Source organism: Peromyscus californicus, unplaced genomic scaffold, assembly GCF_007827085.1.
Source record: "Peromyscus californicus insignis strain IS unplaced genomic scaffold, ASM782708v3 Scaffold_4__1_contigs__length_199733344, whole genome shotgun sequence".
NCBI classification, from domain to species: Eukaryota; Metazoa; Chordata; class Mammalia; order Rodentia; family Cricetidae; genus Peromyscus; species Peromyscus californicus.
The window spans coordinates 102,375,521-102,392,006 of NW_026294562.1; the positions used below are offsets into that span (position 1 = coordinate 102,375,521).

Genomic DNA, 16,486 nt, shown 5'->3' on the forward strand with positions numbered 1-16,486 from the left:
GTTGTCTGTCCTGGACTTGCTATGCACCAGGAGAGCCCCCTCCTGCCTCTGCTTCCCATTTGCTAGGATTACAGGCATGCTCCACCACTGCCGGGCACTAAAGGGTTACAGTAATATGAGCAACACTTGTTACCTTTGATAAGAGTTGAATAATAAATTTGAAGGTCTGGAACCAATTTTAGATGTAGCCAGAGGGAAACCCTCCCTTTACTAGACTGGACAGCAGCTGCATGGAGGCAGGCTTTCCCCACACTTGATCTAACTCAATATAAAGTGGAAGGGCAATGGGAAATATGAAAGAAGCAATTCAACTGGCTAGAAAGTTAGGTGGACTTAATTTACCCAACAGTTCACCGCCACAGGTGTCTCCACTGCTCCCCCCACATCTGAGAATGCCATTGACACCAATTCCAGCCAACTGCCAAGCTGCTGGAAAAGCTATTAACTTCCTCTAACGGACTAGAGAACCGGAGACAAATAAGACAGTATCCATCCAGTCTAATTACAGAATGGAACCAAACCAGCACCATGGAAAAACTCACCTAAAAGGTGGCCTCTTTTAGGCAGTCGCTGGGCAAGACCACCGCCCAAACCCAACCCTCCATTCTGTCAGAAAATCAGGAATATAAGATGATTTGGAGGACAAGATCAGATACCAATAAGATAGCCCCAAGGAGGCTTATATAAATACAAATATACAATTCCTCAAACATAAAATTATGTGGAAAACTATTTTATTAAAAGAAAAATGAAATAAAAAACCCATGATACAATGTTAAATAAAAAATACCCAAAAATACATACAAAATTATGTAACATATTGTGCTCAGTTGAAAGACACGTTAGCAGGGTCTAGACCTACGGGTATGTAATCTCAGCTACTTAGGAGGCTAAGGAAGAATAGAAAGTTTGGTATCTTCCTGGACGAAAGTGAGTTCAAGGCCAGCCTGGGAACTTACTGAATGCTTGATCAAGATAAAAAGTAAAAAGATGTCTGGGGTTCAGTAATAGAGAACTTGGCAACTTTTGAGGTCCTAGGTTCAATCCCTAGTAACATACATACATACATACATACACACACACTAAATAAAAGTAAATAAATAAGTTAAACACAAATATTAAATGTAAAAAATCCCAATGTTAACAATAGCTATTTCTTAGTGACAGAGGTTTTTTTTGTTTTGTTTTGTTTTCTGTTTTTGAAATACGGTCTCACTGTGTAGCCATGGCTGGCCTGGAACTTGCTACATAGGCAGGCTGGCTCTAAACTTCCAGAATTCGGTCTGCTTCTACCTTGGGAGTATTGGGATTAAAGGCATGTGCCACCATGCCAGGTTATAGGAAAAGTTTGCCTTCTTGGTGGGTGGTATTCAAATGGAAAAACATTTTTCAAGTTATAAAAAATAATGTGAAATTCTTTTGTAATTAGAAAAAAGCCATGAACTAGGTCTAGGGAAATGCAATGTAAATATATTAAAATGTTAACTGAGGTTGTCTTGAGGTTTCCTCACGACTGAACAAGTCTGTGATTTTCACTCCCTCTTCTTCCTGCTTTGCCATTTTTCTGAGTCTGTCCTGTTATATTCTGGGGTGCATTCACCTATCCACACCAGAGACGGAGTCTCTTCACCTGGGTTGCTCTCTCACTGAAGGAGGGGACACTTGCAAAGTGAACTTTCTAAACGGAAGCTATTTGACCAATCGCTACCTACAGTTTTACTATTTTGGGTGGGGCTGGGTACTCTAGGGACTAAGGCCCACATGAAACAGCCTGCACCGATACTGTCACTGCCCTGCAGTGAACAGGCATAGCAGGAGGTCAAGGACATGGGCTCTGGCAGCTGTGGTTGGCACACCCCTGCAATCCCAGTCCTTAGAAGGCTGAGGAGGGAGGACTGCAAGTTCAAGACCAGCCTGGGTTCCATAAATGAGATCCTATCTCAAAAATAAAAAACAAAACACACCCAGATCAGACCAGACTAGACCAAGAACTTGCATGATGCTATGGCTCTGCTTTTGTTAGAGTGGGAATCTAAGACAAGTCACTGAACGCAAGTCTCAGTTTCTTCTTCTAGGAAATGAAGGCGATAAGGTACTTAATTCACAGAGCTGTTGCCATTATTGGGTTTGACAGTGTGCTGGAAGATAGTATTCAGCATAGTAACATTTGTGTTACTTGAGCCCAGAAATCTCGTTTATCTAGCAAAATGCCTGGTGTGAACGGCAAGGCTCAAATGACTTACCTTTTTCTGTGGGGCTTTCTTTGCATAAATTTGGAAGGTGAGGTTAGAATTCCACCAGTGCTCAATCATTGGGCCACCAAACTCTATTGGACACACAAATCGCTGCTGGAATTTCACCACTGTGAAGGAGAACAGATAAAAAGGCACAGGTCACACAACCCAACCACAGCCATCATTAATCCATGCTTTGACTCCACCCGCCCTTTTCAAGTTCTTTCAGGAATTCAGTGTGACTTCATAAAATCAAAGGCTGTAGGAGTTATATTGTTCAGCTTTGCTATGAGAAATGCTCATGAAACGGGAACCAGGATATAAAAGGAGACTTATCCATATAACTCACTGTGGCCAGGACATTGTTTTTTTTTGTTTTTGTTTTTGTTTTTCAAGACAGGGTTTCTCCATGTAGTTTTGGTGCCTGTCCTGGATCTCGCTCTGTAGACCAGGCTGGCCTCGATCTCAGAGATCCACCTGCCTCTGTCTCCCGAGTGCTAGGATTAAAGGCATGTGCTACTGCTGCCCGGCCAGACATTGTGTTTTTTTAAATGTTTATTTATTTTGAGATCAGGTCTCACTATGTAGCCCTGGCTGGCTTGGAACTCACGGGGATCTGCCTGCCTCTGCCTCCCAATTCTGGGATTAAGGTGTGCACTACTTTGACCTAGCAAACATGACTGTTTTTGAAAATCAGGTAGATAAGTGGCTCAACAGAAAAAGGTGATTAACTAGGGGGAAGACGAGAGAGAAATGAATTCATAGAAGAATAAAATTAAAAATTCCAGTAATAAAAGTAAGCTAATTTTCTTGCTAACTGACAAGACACTCAGGCTGTCATGCAGATGGAGTATCAACTACTCATGCTAGTTAGCTGTGTCAGGTGGAGTAGAGGCCTTCTCTGAATAGCCAGGGCTTTCTGCTGTAAACAGGATGAAGTGACAGTGGTATTTAGTTTGTCTTCACTGATATGCAGCTTCATCGAGGAAATAAGAAATCTGAGAATAAAATCAAAGGAGATGTGCTCAAGCTTCAGGTCTATTACTTGGGGTACATTTGTCACCTGTAAGATTCCTTCCTGTCCATTCACTTCTGGGCATCTTTAATAGGTCTGCAGAACTCTCATCAACAGCCCAGTTATGTAGAGATTCTGGCACTGAGTACTCATTCATTCAAATTGCCAGTTTTGACCTACTCTTCTCTGTTCATTTGTGGCAATCTTAATTCTTGACTCTCACCTTCTCATTACTCTTAGGCAGAATATGGGTCTTCATCCACACACAGGTCAAAAGGCCTGTGCCCAGGAACTAACAGTCACCATGAGATCAATTTCTTTGGCTGCTAACCCAGGAAAAGGATGGTAACACTTATACCTCTTTTGGGCACCAGGAAGGTCAACTGAGGGGACAAATAGAAAGACTATGGGTACAGTAGTAGTTCTTAGTGAACAAACTGAATTCTATTGCAGTCTGGTGTTAAGACTGCTCCTTCCTACCTGGGCACATGTCCTCATAATTACTATATCAATCGGGCTGGAGAGATGGCTCAGAGGTTAAGAGCACTGGCTATGTTTCCAGAGCTTCCTGAATTCAATTCCCAGCAACCACATGGTGGCTCACAACTATCTGTAATGAGATCTGGTGCCCTCTTCTAGCCTGAAGGGACACATGCAAGTGAACACTGTATACATAATAAATAAATAAATCTTAAAAAAAAAAAGAAAAAAATTACTATGTCACTCATATAATTCTGTTTCTTAAAGTCTTTTTTAGTACTGAATGACTGTGGCAATGGAAGAAATCTGTATAAGTTGCTAACCATGTCTTAGAGAAAGTTTTGTAGAGGTGAAAGAGATCATGAAATACATAGTCTAATTTATATTAAGAGTGGCCTAAAGACAAAAAGTGACTGCTAAGATCACACAGTTAGTGTTTGGTATGGTCCAAGTGAGGACCCAGTCTTCAAAGCACACTGTATTAGGAAAGCAGCTGTAGGGCGAGGAGACGGCTCAGAGGTAAACCATGTGTTGCCAAGGCTGATAACTTGAGTTCCATTCCTGGAGCCCACACCAGAAGGAGAGAATTGACTCTTGAAAGGTGTGCTGAACTTCCACACCTGCTAATGCCCTTCACATCTACCTTCACAGCAAAATTAAATTAAAAAAAAAAGTGATTAAAAAAATAAGAGCAACTGTAATACTAGGTTACAGGAATATATTTTTTTGGTGTCTTTGTTTACAACAAGAAAGAATAAAATAAAAGACATTATCAAAGCATAAGGGTCAAAAGAAAAAACAGACAAAATCAACTACATTAGATAAAATCAACTACATAAAAACAAAAAACTTTTATACTTGTGCTGGCTAGTTTTATGTCAACTTGATACAAGCTAGAGTCACTGGAGAGGTGGGACCCTCAACTGAGAAAATGACCAGTAAGATAGGGCTGTAGGGCATTTTCTTAATTAGTGATTGATGGGGAGGGCCCAGCCCATTGTGGGTGGAATCACTCCTGGGCTGGTGGTCCTGAGTTCTATAAGAAAGCAGGTTGAGCAAGCCGTGGGGAGCAAACCAGTAAGCAGCACCCCTCCACCACCTCTGTGTCAGCTCCTGCCTCTAGTATCCTGCCTTGTTTAAGTCCCTGTCCTGACTTCCTTTGATGATGGCTAAGATGTGGACATATAAGCCAAATAAACGCTTTCTTCCCATAGCAACAGTAACCCTAAAACATTACTATAAACAGTACCATCTACAGATAGGCATGTGGCACATTCCTGAAATCCCAGTACTTGGGAAGCCAAGGTAGGATTACTGAAAGCTTGAGGTCAGCCTAGTCTACATAGTGAGACCATTTTAAAAAGCAAACAAAAGGCCATGGGTGGTGGCACACACTTCTAATTCTAGCACTTTGGTCAGGGGCAGTGATCAGCAGAACACCAGCACGCTTTTTACCTCCATCTGTGATTTTACTGGAGGCAAGTCGCACGACCTCAGTGATCAAAGCTGTCTTTGCCAGTCCACTTTTAGAAAAGCCCACAGGAAAGTGATACTCCACAAAGAAAGTGCTGTAAGAAAAAACAGAAAAGGGGTCGGGTGGGGTGGGTGGGTGCTAGAGAGATGGCTCAGCAATTCAGGGAACTTGTTGCTCTTGCAAAGAACCCAAGTAAGGTTTCTAGCACCCACATGAGTCCAGCGCCAGGGAATCCAATGCCCTCTTCTGACCTCCTTGGGCACCACACACACATGGTACACAAACAGGTAAAACACCCAGATATATAAAAATCTAAAACTAAACTAAACAAAAAGTAGATGTATTTTCTGCCTCTCTCTCTTTGAAGTTCCCATTTCCAGGATTGCATGGCCTCAGAGGTCACTTAGAACACCCACCATACGTTCAACATGAACAATCTATCAGCCCCTGAGGTTGATCTATCGGCCCCTGAGGTGCTATGCTACAGACAGGCATCTATAAAACTGTAAGGGCTGTAAGAATGGTTTCCAACCCACCTTTCTTTATTCTAAATTTACCCTCATTTTTGGGAACTCCAAATCACTTTTATTGATTGAAAATGTACATGAAAACAAATTGTAAAGTTACACCCTTCCTATTGTCAGCCACGCTTTCCCCCAAAGCCATTTCGCTTTCTTATTTAGATATACCGCTTTTTTGCTGCTGCTGTTGCTGCTGCTGGCTTTGGTGGTTTCCCGGCAAAGCTTTTTCTGCTTGGTGTCATATGTGGACTATCTGGAGGGACTCCCATGGTTTCAACGATGATTCTGACTGAATGTACTCTACCCAGAAGCGCCAGTCTGTCCACACTTAGTGATGTCGCCGGGGTATGTACTGGAATTCTTGAGAGCACTTGTTCGTCAACCACACTTCTGCAAGTTCACAGACAGGTAGGCATGAGTTAGAGGCCCAGCAGGGAGCAATCAAGCTGCACAGGAGGAAAGAGGTCGAGCAGCAAGTATTTCTTTGCAAAGGCAAGTGTAGGAACAGCTCTGTTTTCTCTGAGACTGTCTCACTATGTAGCCCAGGCTGGTCTGAAACCCCCATTCTGCTTCTACTCCCGTGCCGGGCTAGGAAACAGTGTTTATGATCAGAATCTGGTTCTCATCTAAAAGTATGTCAACTATTCTTTAACTGTAAGATTGATATCCATACAAGTATAGGAATGAATGTTACAGAATTAGATTATCCTGGGAGGGAAGTCTAACTAGTTACCCACTCTCCTAATCTTGTTGCCATGTCACTTTGTGTATTCCTCTTCACATTTCCCATATAGGTATGACCACGGTCCACGCACACACCACAACCCACACTATTCTGATTCCTTCATAACCCCTCTTCTCATGCACCGTCCTTTTTTTTTGACTTTTTGAGACAGGGTTTCTCTATGTAGCTCTGGGTGTCCTGGAACTCAAGACATAGACCTGGTTTCCTTGAACTCACAGAGCTCCACCTACCTCTGCCTGCTGAGTGGTGCATTACCTTTTTAAGGACTGAAATCCTTCAGTGAGCTGACATAACTTAAGCACGTAGGCAGTCTTGGCCAACTCCAGGCCGTTTCCCTTGCGGCAATGCCCCTGCTCTGCTTCCGCCTGCATTGAGCATTCACAGAGGCTCACCTGCTTTTCTTGTCAGCTGCCCTCTTCCTCAGCTTGTGCTCGCCTGACCCTACAACCTTAGATCTGCCAGAGGCTTTCGACTGGTTCATTGTTTTAGAAGGTTCCATGCTATCATCTTCACTGAGGCACTCACTGGCGCTGACTTCAGATTTCTGGGGAAGATAAACAGAAGGCAGGCATTGAAAGACGCTCGCTTCAGGGAAAGCAGTTACAATCAGCTCTCCAAAAGCAAGCAGCCACTCTTTTTGAAAACACCATCCTCTTAAAGAGATAACTGAGAGCAGGGATATACTCCACATTGTTCCCGGGTATACAAAAATAATCTGCAGGTCACACAGATAAGCTCTAAGTCCATTCAGAGTAAACAAGAAGACACAAGAGTGCTCAGGGAGACCACTGTCCTGACTGTCCGCTGTGTTGTGCTAGCAGCAGCATGTGTAGCCAAGTACGCAGTGAGTTCATGTCTTTACAAGTGGAAAAAGCCAGGCAGCTTGTTTGTGATTCCTAGCTATACGGAGGAAATCCACATTTTGATCTCCATGATTTTGAAGTCTGTCTTTCTATCATAGTTTGAGGCAGAATGGCTGTTACAATGTCACCTAACTGGGTGCAAAGATTGTCTCCCCCTCCCCCACACTATCCATGCTCTAAGTAATTCGTTCTGTTTTTAATTTTGCTTAAAAAAATTAATGACTCTATTTCACAAATTGCCTTCATGAAAGAAATCAGTTGAAAAACCCCCTTTTAATTTCATTTTTGAGAAAACTCATCTACTGTAATAGACTAAATTAGCCTCTTGAATTACAAAATGCAAAACAAACAGAGAAGGTGGAATCATGATTATTTGGCTTCAGATTCAAAAGGGCACACAGTATCTAACATGCAGTGTGCTCAGGAAGATACACAGTATCTAACATGCAGTGTGCTTGGAGAGGAAGGCCCACAGTATCTAACACGCAGTGTGCTCAGGAAGACACACAGTATCTAACATGCAGTGTGCTCAGGAAGACATATAGTATCTAACACGCAGTGTGCTCAGGAAGACACACAGTATCTAACACGCAGTGTGCTCAGGAAGAAACACAGAATCTAACACACAGTGTGCTCGGGGAAGGAAGTCACACAGTATCTAACACACAGTGTGCTCGGGAAGGAAGACACACAGTATCTAACACACAGTGTGCTCGGGAAGACACACAGTATCTAACACCCAGTGTGCTCAGGAAGACACACAGTATCTAACACACAGTTTGCTCGGGAAGGAAGGCACACAGTATCTAACACGCAGTGTGCTCGGGAAGGCACACAGTATCTAACACACAGTGTGCTCAGGAAGACACACAGTATCTAACACACAGTGTGCTCGGGAAGGAAGGCACACAGTATCTAACACACAGTGTGCTCAGGAAGACACGCAGTATCTAACACGCAGTGTGCTTAGGAAGGCCCACTACTCAAGCCTGTCTTTTCCAATTCCCATCTTTCAGTATTTTGGGGTGCATAGTTTATTGACCCATGATAAGGAGGACGAATTAACTCAAAGATCAAAGTAGAAAGCTTTGTGCTCATAGGTTTTCCTTGGATGGCTGCTTTTCAAAATGAGTACAGATGCCTGGCATAGTGACACACGCCTTTAATTCCAGCACTTGGGAGGCAAAGGCAGGCCGATCATTTAAGGCCAGCCTGGTCTATATAGTGAGGTCCAGGCCAGCCAGGGCTACATAATGGGATCCTAAAAATAAAATAGATGCAAGACAATCAAAATCTAAGTAGGTTCATAGGTTAAAATAAATTAGGGCAAATACAAATTGGGCTGTTAAAAAGCTTGGAATTCCAGGAACCAAAATCATAGAGCAGTAATGCTGCATTTCTAAGCTGTGACTATTACTCAATACTAGAATGTCAAACATTGCCTTTGGAGCAGAACATGTTAAACCCCTGGTCTTCCTGATGCTGCATGATCAACTTGTTCACTGTCTCCATCAACAAACATTTTTCTAAAGTTACTTTGCTTACGTAGCATGGGGGGATTATTTAGTGCCCTTAAACTATTCATTTATTAATTGTCTTTGCTGTACAGCTAATAAAGATAGGATATGTTCCTGTTTATGAAGAACTGCATCAGAGATGTACAATAAAAGTTATGTACAAGACACTGTGAACTTGTGGGCATTAAACTCTGCTTGGGAGAGTCAGGATGGTTTCCTCATAGAGTGCCTTTTGAAGAATGCAGTTTACTAGATGGCTAAGAACATTTCCATATTCTCAGTAGAAGGACCAGAAGGAGGAGAAAGTAGGGAAGTACAGGAGCAGCTGGTGTGTTTGAGGAGTGGGATGGGATGCCAGACTGGAGACACCAGTGAGTAAAGGCCAAAGTGAGAGATGAGGTCAGGCAGGGAAGTCAGGGTAGAGTTCTAAAGCCATGTTTAAAACTTAAGAGAGTGTGGGCCAGCAAAAGAACACAGGTGTCCTGCCAGAATGTCTGGGCAAGGATTCCTGTTCTGCTTCTTAACAGCTTACAATGTTTTTATTTTTAAAACTGAGTCTGACTATGCAGCCTTGAATTTGCTTTGTAAGGGCAGGCCTAGAACCTTGGGTCCTGCCGCAGACCCCTTAGTGCTTGGATTACAGGTGTATATCACCACAGGCCAGATTCCTTGTATTTCACTTCTAAGTATTTAAATTCCTTGTATTTAACTATCTAAGCTGTTTTTCATGGTATATGACAGAGAATACTGTTTCATGGTTCTAGTAAAAGAAGTAAATGAAGTGGTAAATTAAAAACATTTGGTACAGTTCATAATTAATGGCAGACAACATGTAAAGGCCTTCACACACAGAACACTAGTTAAATAAGTGTGTAGCAAAGAGACCCTTTCTTCTTTATCCCACACATAACACAGTTACCAGAGATGACTGCTGAGGCAGGAAGTCCTGGGATCCTAGCAGTTAGTGTCTTTCAAATTCAAACTCTTTTTTTCTCGATGCGAATTCCACCTTTTACTCTGTTTCTCTTTCCCTTTCCAAGACCCCAAAAGCTTTTTATCTGCTTTGGATTACTTGCCCTCTAATCTGCTCCTCATCTGGTTAAATCCTGTCATTTCTACCTCACCTGCCATGAAAAGCTCCTCACTCTGGTCACAGTGTGCCCGTCTATTCTATGAACTAATTTTCCACACAATTCTCTTCCCAGTGTCGGGGCTCAAACTCAAGGCCTTGTCTACATTAGGCCAGTGCTAACTTCCCTATTCTCTTGCAAATTCTCATTTAGTTAATTGGATTTCTTGCAGTACATAAACACTTATACTTGGACTTGGGATATAGTCAAGTGGTAGAGTACTTGCCTAACACACACACAAAGCCATAGGTTTTAATCACCAGCACCACACAGAAAAAGTATATCCCCAACATCCTTTTTAATTTTTTTTAATATAGATCCTTCTTTCTATACCCATGTGCTGTTTTTTTGTTTTTTTTGTGGGGTGTATGTGTGTGTGTGTGTGTGATTGGCCTACAGACAAGTCTACAGGGCATTTTCTTGATTAATGATTGAAGTGGGAGGGCCCAGGCCACCCCTGGCAGGTGGTTCTAGGTTGTATAATATGGCAGGCTGAAAGAGACATGAGAAACAAGTCAGGAAGTGGTGTTCCTCCACTGTCCCTGCTTGAGTTCCTGCCCGGACTTCCCTCAGTGAGAGAAGATGTAAGCCATGAGCTGTAAGCCGAAATAAATCTTTTCCTCCTCAAGTTGCTTTAAGACAGCCCATTTCTCTGCCTTTCAAAACTCTCAAGTCTGTTAAAACCTTTTCTGCCTGCCTATGCTCCTGCTTGGCAATATCAGATAATTTTCCCCCATTTTGTCTCAACTTGGGCAGCTCTCCCCAACGTACTATCAGGCCAGAATAAACTACCTTGTGTTTCAGTCATTTTTGTTTTTTTCCTGACATAGAAAAAGGGAAAATCACAAGTGTGATGGTCTGGACATGGTTAGAGTATGTCCCTAAAAGCTTTTTATGTTGAAAGCTTGGCCCTCGGTGACCATTAAGATGTCAGGCTTCATGGGAGGAGATCCTTAGTTCTGTTAGAACAAGTCCTTAAGAAGGGAGGATGATGGGACCCCAGCCACTGCCCCCATGGCTTCCTGTTTGGTGATGTGATGATCCCTCTCTCATATACACCTTGAGACGGTGTAGCCAGAGGGATCTTTACCAGAGCTTTGCCAGTGCTGTTTAGACTTTCAGCCTTTTAAACCACGAGCTACATAAATCTCTCTTCTTTATAAAGTCAGCCTTTCTCAGTATTGTTATAGTAACAAACGACGGACTTATATGAGGAGCATGACAGCAACCTCCAGGATAACTTGTGGAAAGCGATTAGGCTCATTGTGCATAGCATCTAGAACAGCGGTTCCAAATGCCACGACACTTTAATACAGTTCTTCATGTTGTGGTGACCACCCCCCCATAAAATTATTTTTGTTGCTACTGCATAACTGTAATTTTGCTACTGTTTTAAATCATAATGTAAATATCTGACATATGACTCCAAAGAGGTTACAACCCACAGGTTGAGAACCATCGGTCTAGAAGATGCTAAACCAGATCATGCAGCTTGACATAAAAAAGGTTGGAATAAAGCAGAACTACCTGAAAAGAACTCCCTATTTTACACGTCAAAAGAGAGTTTTGTCACCTGTGAGTAGAAATGTTTCTGGACCTTTCTGAACAGATACTGAGTGGGTTCAGAGGCATGTCTGTATTAGCTGTTTCTTAGAAGAGCGCTAATGAAGCCATATGACATACTGCAACACAGGCTCTGGACTTGGGTGAATCTGAATCTGATTCTGGCAATGATACTTGCTACGTATCCTTGGGACAGACTCAAGTGTCACGGCCTGTCTCTTTTCCGTAAAATGAAAACACTTTCTTCCTCCGGCTATCATTATTATTAAATAAGGTATACGTAAAATGAATAGCTTCCTGCAAATATCCTGACTGTGGCTACTAAATGCTGTGACCCCGATTTGTAGAACTTCATTCAGATTCAATGACTTACAGGCGCTGTGTAAAACAAGTTCTCCAGGAGACTCTGGTCATACTGAGGGTCATTCGGGTCACTGCTGCAATACACATCACTCCCAGGAGATGGGGAATCTGGAGGAGAGCCTAATCCATTCCAAAAGTGACCTTGGGATAATTCAGCACTGGAGATAAGAAAAACAAAGGCAAAGATTTTAACAGAACGTTCAGTGGAACTATTCTCTCTCGCTGGTAAAACTTCCTAACATGTGAAAGACAGTATGCTAAGGACTCACTCTCCACAGACTACTGGGTGACATTTTCCAGCTCTATCTCCTCTCTTGGGATGACGTCAACTAGTACTCAAAACCCTGACACACATTGTGTTCTCAGCAATTATCTGCTGGCTATTATGTGCTATGGTTGCCATGGAGATGGCTAATCTAGGTCCAGCTGTGCTCCTGTCATGTCTGCGGTCTAGCTGGGAGAAAAAGATGGCTAATTCACAAAAATACCTTCTTCAATTAAGCAAACACATGTATTTTGGAATTATTATGACATGATTAATTTCACATTGGATATAAAATTGAATAAACTCTGTGAGTTCTAGGCCAGCCTGGTCTACAGACTGAGTTCCAGAACAGCCAAGGCTACACAGAGAAACTGTCTTAAGAAACAAAGCAAACAAACAAAAATGAATAAAACACTACGAGGAGTTTATAAACTGAGGAAGTAAGTATGTAAATAACTATAAACTCATATTTTAAGGAACAATTTATCTTTTTTCATTTTTCTTTCTTATAGTAACTAATACTTAATGTTGGTGAACTGAACAATATTTTAATGAACATCCATTAATAATAAAGCAGCAATATTATTAAACAGTGCATGCTCATCACCGACTCATGTATTTATTATTTCTCTGCTTCCTTTTTAAGCTAGCTACCATTTTTTAAAATTTCTACAATGTTTGCACATTACTTCAGATTTTTTTACTTTTATTACATTTAAGTAGAGGGGAGGGAGGGAGGGAGCGCATGTGCACACACACACACGGGACAACTTCTCTTACCACGTGGCCTCCAGGGACAGCTCCAGGCGTCAGGCTTGGCGGCAAGTGCCTTTCTTCATCTGCTGGCCTCTTAGCAACTAAAACTGCTCTCTTTTTGAAAGTATTTCTGGTATTCATTTATATAACATCTTCTTAAAAAATAATTTTTTATTTTATGTCTCTGTTTACCTGTACGTATGTATTTGCACCTGTGGTGGTTTGAATAAAAATGGCCCCCATAGGCTCATAAGGAATGGCACTATTAGGAAGTGTGGCCTTGTCGGAGGAAGTGTGACGTGCTTTTCCTTCTGTCCGTGGATCTAGATGCAGAAGTCTCAGCTACCTCTCCAGCACCATGTCTGCCTGCATGCCACCATGCTTCTTGCTGTGACAATAATGGATTAAACCTCAGAAACTGTAAGCCACCCCCAAATAAATGTTTTCTTTTATAAGAGTTGCCATGGTCATGATGTCTCTTCACAGCAATAAAACCCTAAGAGAGCACCTAGTATGTTCCTGTGGCAGTCAGAAGAGGGCACCATAGCCTCTGGAACCTTCCTTAACAGCTGGTTATGAGCTACCATGTCGGTGCTAGGAAGCAACACAGGTTGCATCAGTAACAAGTACTGCTAACAGCTTAGCTGTCACTCCAGCCCTCTCGAGAACTTTATTTCGGGTTTCTGCTGTCCACCATAGCTCTTTGCTGCCTGCCACCTACTCTGCATACAAATTTACAGAGATCTCTGCTGCTCAGTATGCAGTCCTCTGATACCTTGGGTCTGAACTGGGTCAGATAACACCCAGTTCCTGATGGGCAGCCCAGATCTCATGGTAACTTAGTTACCATGTTCAGTTCCACTAAGGCAATAGCAGGCCAAGAAATGTCTCTCAGAGGGAAAATAATCATCTGCAGATGATGATTTTTCCTTTTTTACAATTATGATTTCTTTGAATTAATTTACCTGTTTATGACTTATTGTAGTGTTGAATTTTATCTGTGTTTGTTAGCCTCAAGACAAGCCCACTCTCAGCACGATTCCTTTATTTTTCTTAAACATAATTTCTGGAATTTCAATTATCTAGATGTTGAATATTCTAAAAATGTTAATTTTCAATTTTAAACTTTATTTTCATATTTTCCCATTTCATTCTTTTTGTTAAATCTTTTGGGACTTTTTTCCTTCCCTTTCTCTTCTCAATGTTCTACTGTTCCTGTTCTCTGTGTACATGCTGGAAGCATTCCTCATGTCTTCAAATCTAGGCCTTCAATGCCGACTAGAAGCTCAATCCACAGGCTGAGTCAGGAGGCCCTTGATAACTGTGGCTTCATCACCAAACACCTGGACAGAGCTGGATCATTTTGTTGAGTAAGGGCCAGTTTGTGTGTTTCAACCTCTTTTATCTTGACCAGAACGACTTCCACCTGGCCTGGGAGGGAGTGTGGCTGCCAGTGTGCTTAGGAGTCAAGAAGGAAAAGGGGGCTTGAGGCTGGCGGGCAGCCATCATGCCACGGACTCATTTTAGCTCAGTCTCCTCTCCCTCAGCGTGGCCCTCACCTCCACCCTCAGCTGTGCTTGGCACCCACGGATCTAGGGCCTGTACAGACTTACAGTCTCAAACGCGAACCACCTTCAGAGCCTTGTCTCACATTCAAGTGAGGATTTAACTTCAGTCATTAGGACACACAGACAGAGCAGAACTCCCAGGGGCTGGCTGTGCTTTACTCCCTGCCTTCTTCTACAGTTGCTATCATAGAAGCCTGGGATTTTAACTTTCATTTCTTCTCTTCCCATCTCCACTGGGATCTTCCTACTCTTCCACTCAGAATATTTTGGTATCCACCCCATTTTTAGTATGAAGTTCAAGTTCTTTAATGTAATAGTCAAAGTCCTCTGTCAACAGACCAAAGGTCATATGTCTTGCCACTTTCCTATAAGCTTAAATTTTAACCAAATTAAACTAAGTGGAAAAGCCAGGCATTGTGGTGCATGCCTATAATGCCAACACTTGGGAGGCAGTGGTAGGAGGATCAGAGTTCAATGTCATTCTCAGTCACATAGCACACAGCAAGTTCAAGGCTACCCTGAGCTACATGAACCCTCTCTTAAAACAAAACAAAACAAAACAAAACAAAACAAAAAAAACAAAACCCCGCCCCAAAGTAATAAACCTTAAACAAGTGTGCATTCTTAAAAACATGTTTCTTGTGTATGCATAACATATTGCTTTTAACCTCTCCAAGACAGTAATGTTTATAGTAGTTCCTCAAGAGACAATACATGATGAGTCTGGTTTTAGTGCACATGTATGTGCTAACACCATGCTAACTCCTTTATATACAGAATTTCTCAACTTCACTGAAATTTTGCAAAACTAGCAAATTCTTTTGGGGCCTCTGTAGTTGAGATAACTGCCCAAGGCCACAGTGCTAAGCAGCTTTCCACCTGACTCCAGTTAAGGTTCCTGCTCCCTTCATCACAGCAGCTGCCAGGGGTGGTGAAGAGTGGGGAGACAGGACAGAGAGGAGGGCTGCGGCCAGTGTGTGAATAAAGCCGAAAGGAAAGGCTTCTTGTTCAGTAGGCAAACAGTCCTAGTTTAAGGACCAGGAAAGGACTCAGCCAAGGAAGTATTACTAACAACGTACTCAGTGACTGGAAGAAGTTTTCAATGGAGGAGAGCCAGCTAAGAGCACTTACCTGCCTAACAGCAGCTGTATGGCTCTGGCGTCAGCTTTTGGATCATCTTTACAAAACAAATTCTCAGTCAGGGGGAGGAGGTGGTCATCACTGTGGTCTTTAAATTGATTCTTAGACAAGTTCCTGGTTCCAAGGTGTGAAAAAAACTCTGTCATGAATGGCTGACAGATGGGAAAAATTTAAATCCTAACCAAGCTAAGAAAGAGTAGAAAGCACGAGTCTGACATAGAAAATTTAACATTTTTAGGCTTATCTGTCTTAAATGTATATAAAACTTTACACTTTGCAAAGTTCTTCCCAATATCAGAATCCCATTTCACTTCTGAAGGGAGAGGGAAAAAAAAATCTTCATTTTATATATAAGCATTCCAGATTAGAGAGCAAAGAATGTATCCATTTATACATTTAGCAAACCCCAATGCTAGGTGACAGATTCTGAGTACCTTCTGCTGTAGGTTCACCACATTAAGAATTATTTGCTGAGGGCTGGAGAGATGACTCAGTAGTTAAGAGCACTGGCTGTTCTTCCAGAGGACCCAGGTTCTGGTCCCAGCACCCACATGGCAGCTCACAACTGTCTAACCCCTGTTCCAGGGGATCCGATACCCTCACACAGACATACATGCAGGCAAAACACCAATGCACATGAAATAAAAATAAATTTAAAAAAGCATATTATTATTGTTGTTGTTGTTTGAGACAGGGTTTCTCCGTGTAGCCCTAGCTGTCCTGGAATTCACTGGCCTCAAACTCCTGCCTCTGCCTCTCCAGTGCAGGGATTAAAAGTGGGTGCCACCACCCCCCTCTGGGTATATATATATATATATATATATATATATATATATATATATATATATAAAG

At 42.2% G+C, this 16,486-nt stretch overlaps 1 protein-coding gene across 3 annotated transcripts in view; it reads right to left on the bottom strand.

The window, feature by feature from the left end:
- C2cd3 (C2 domain containing 3 centriole elongation regulator) overlaps positions 1–16,486 on the bottom strand; it is a 118,350-nt gene that overhangs the window by 76,684 nt on the left and 25,180 nt on the right. For all 3 annotated transcript variants that reach the window (XM_052713991.1, XM_052713992.1, XM_052713993.1), the window contains 6 exons: positions 15,626–15,748; positions 11,916–12,063; positions 6,862–7,013; positions 5,893–6,114; positions 5,185–5,297; positions 2,244–2,362 (listed from right to left, as the gene is read on the bottom strand). In XM_052713991.1, coding sequence (XP_052569951.1) covers positions 2,244–2,362; positions 5,185–5,297; positions 5,893–6,114; positions 6,862–7,013; positions 11,916–12,063; positions 15,626–15,748 — 877 coding nt within the window. The remainder of the gene's footprint in view (positions 1–2,243; positions 2,363–5,184; positions 5,298–5,892; positions 6,115–6,861; positions 7,014–11,915; positions 12,064–15,625; positions 15,749–16,486) is intronic.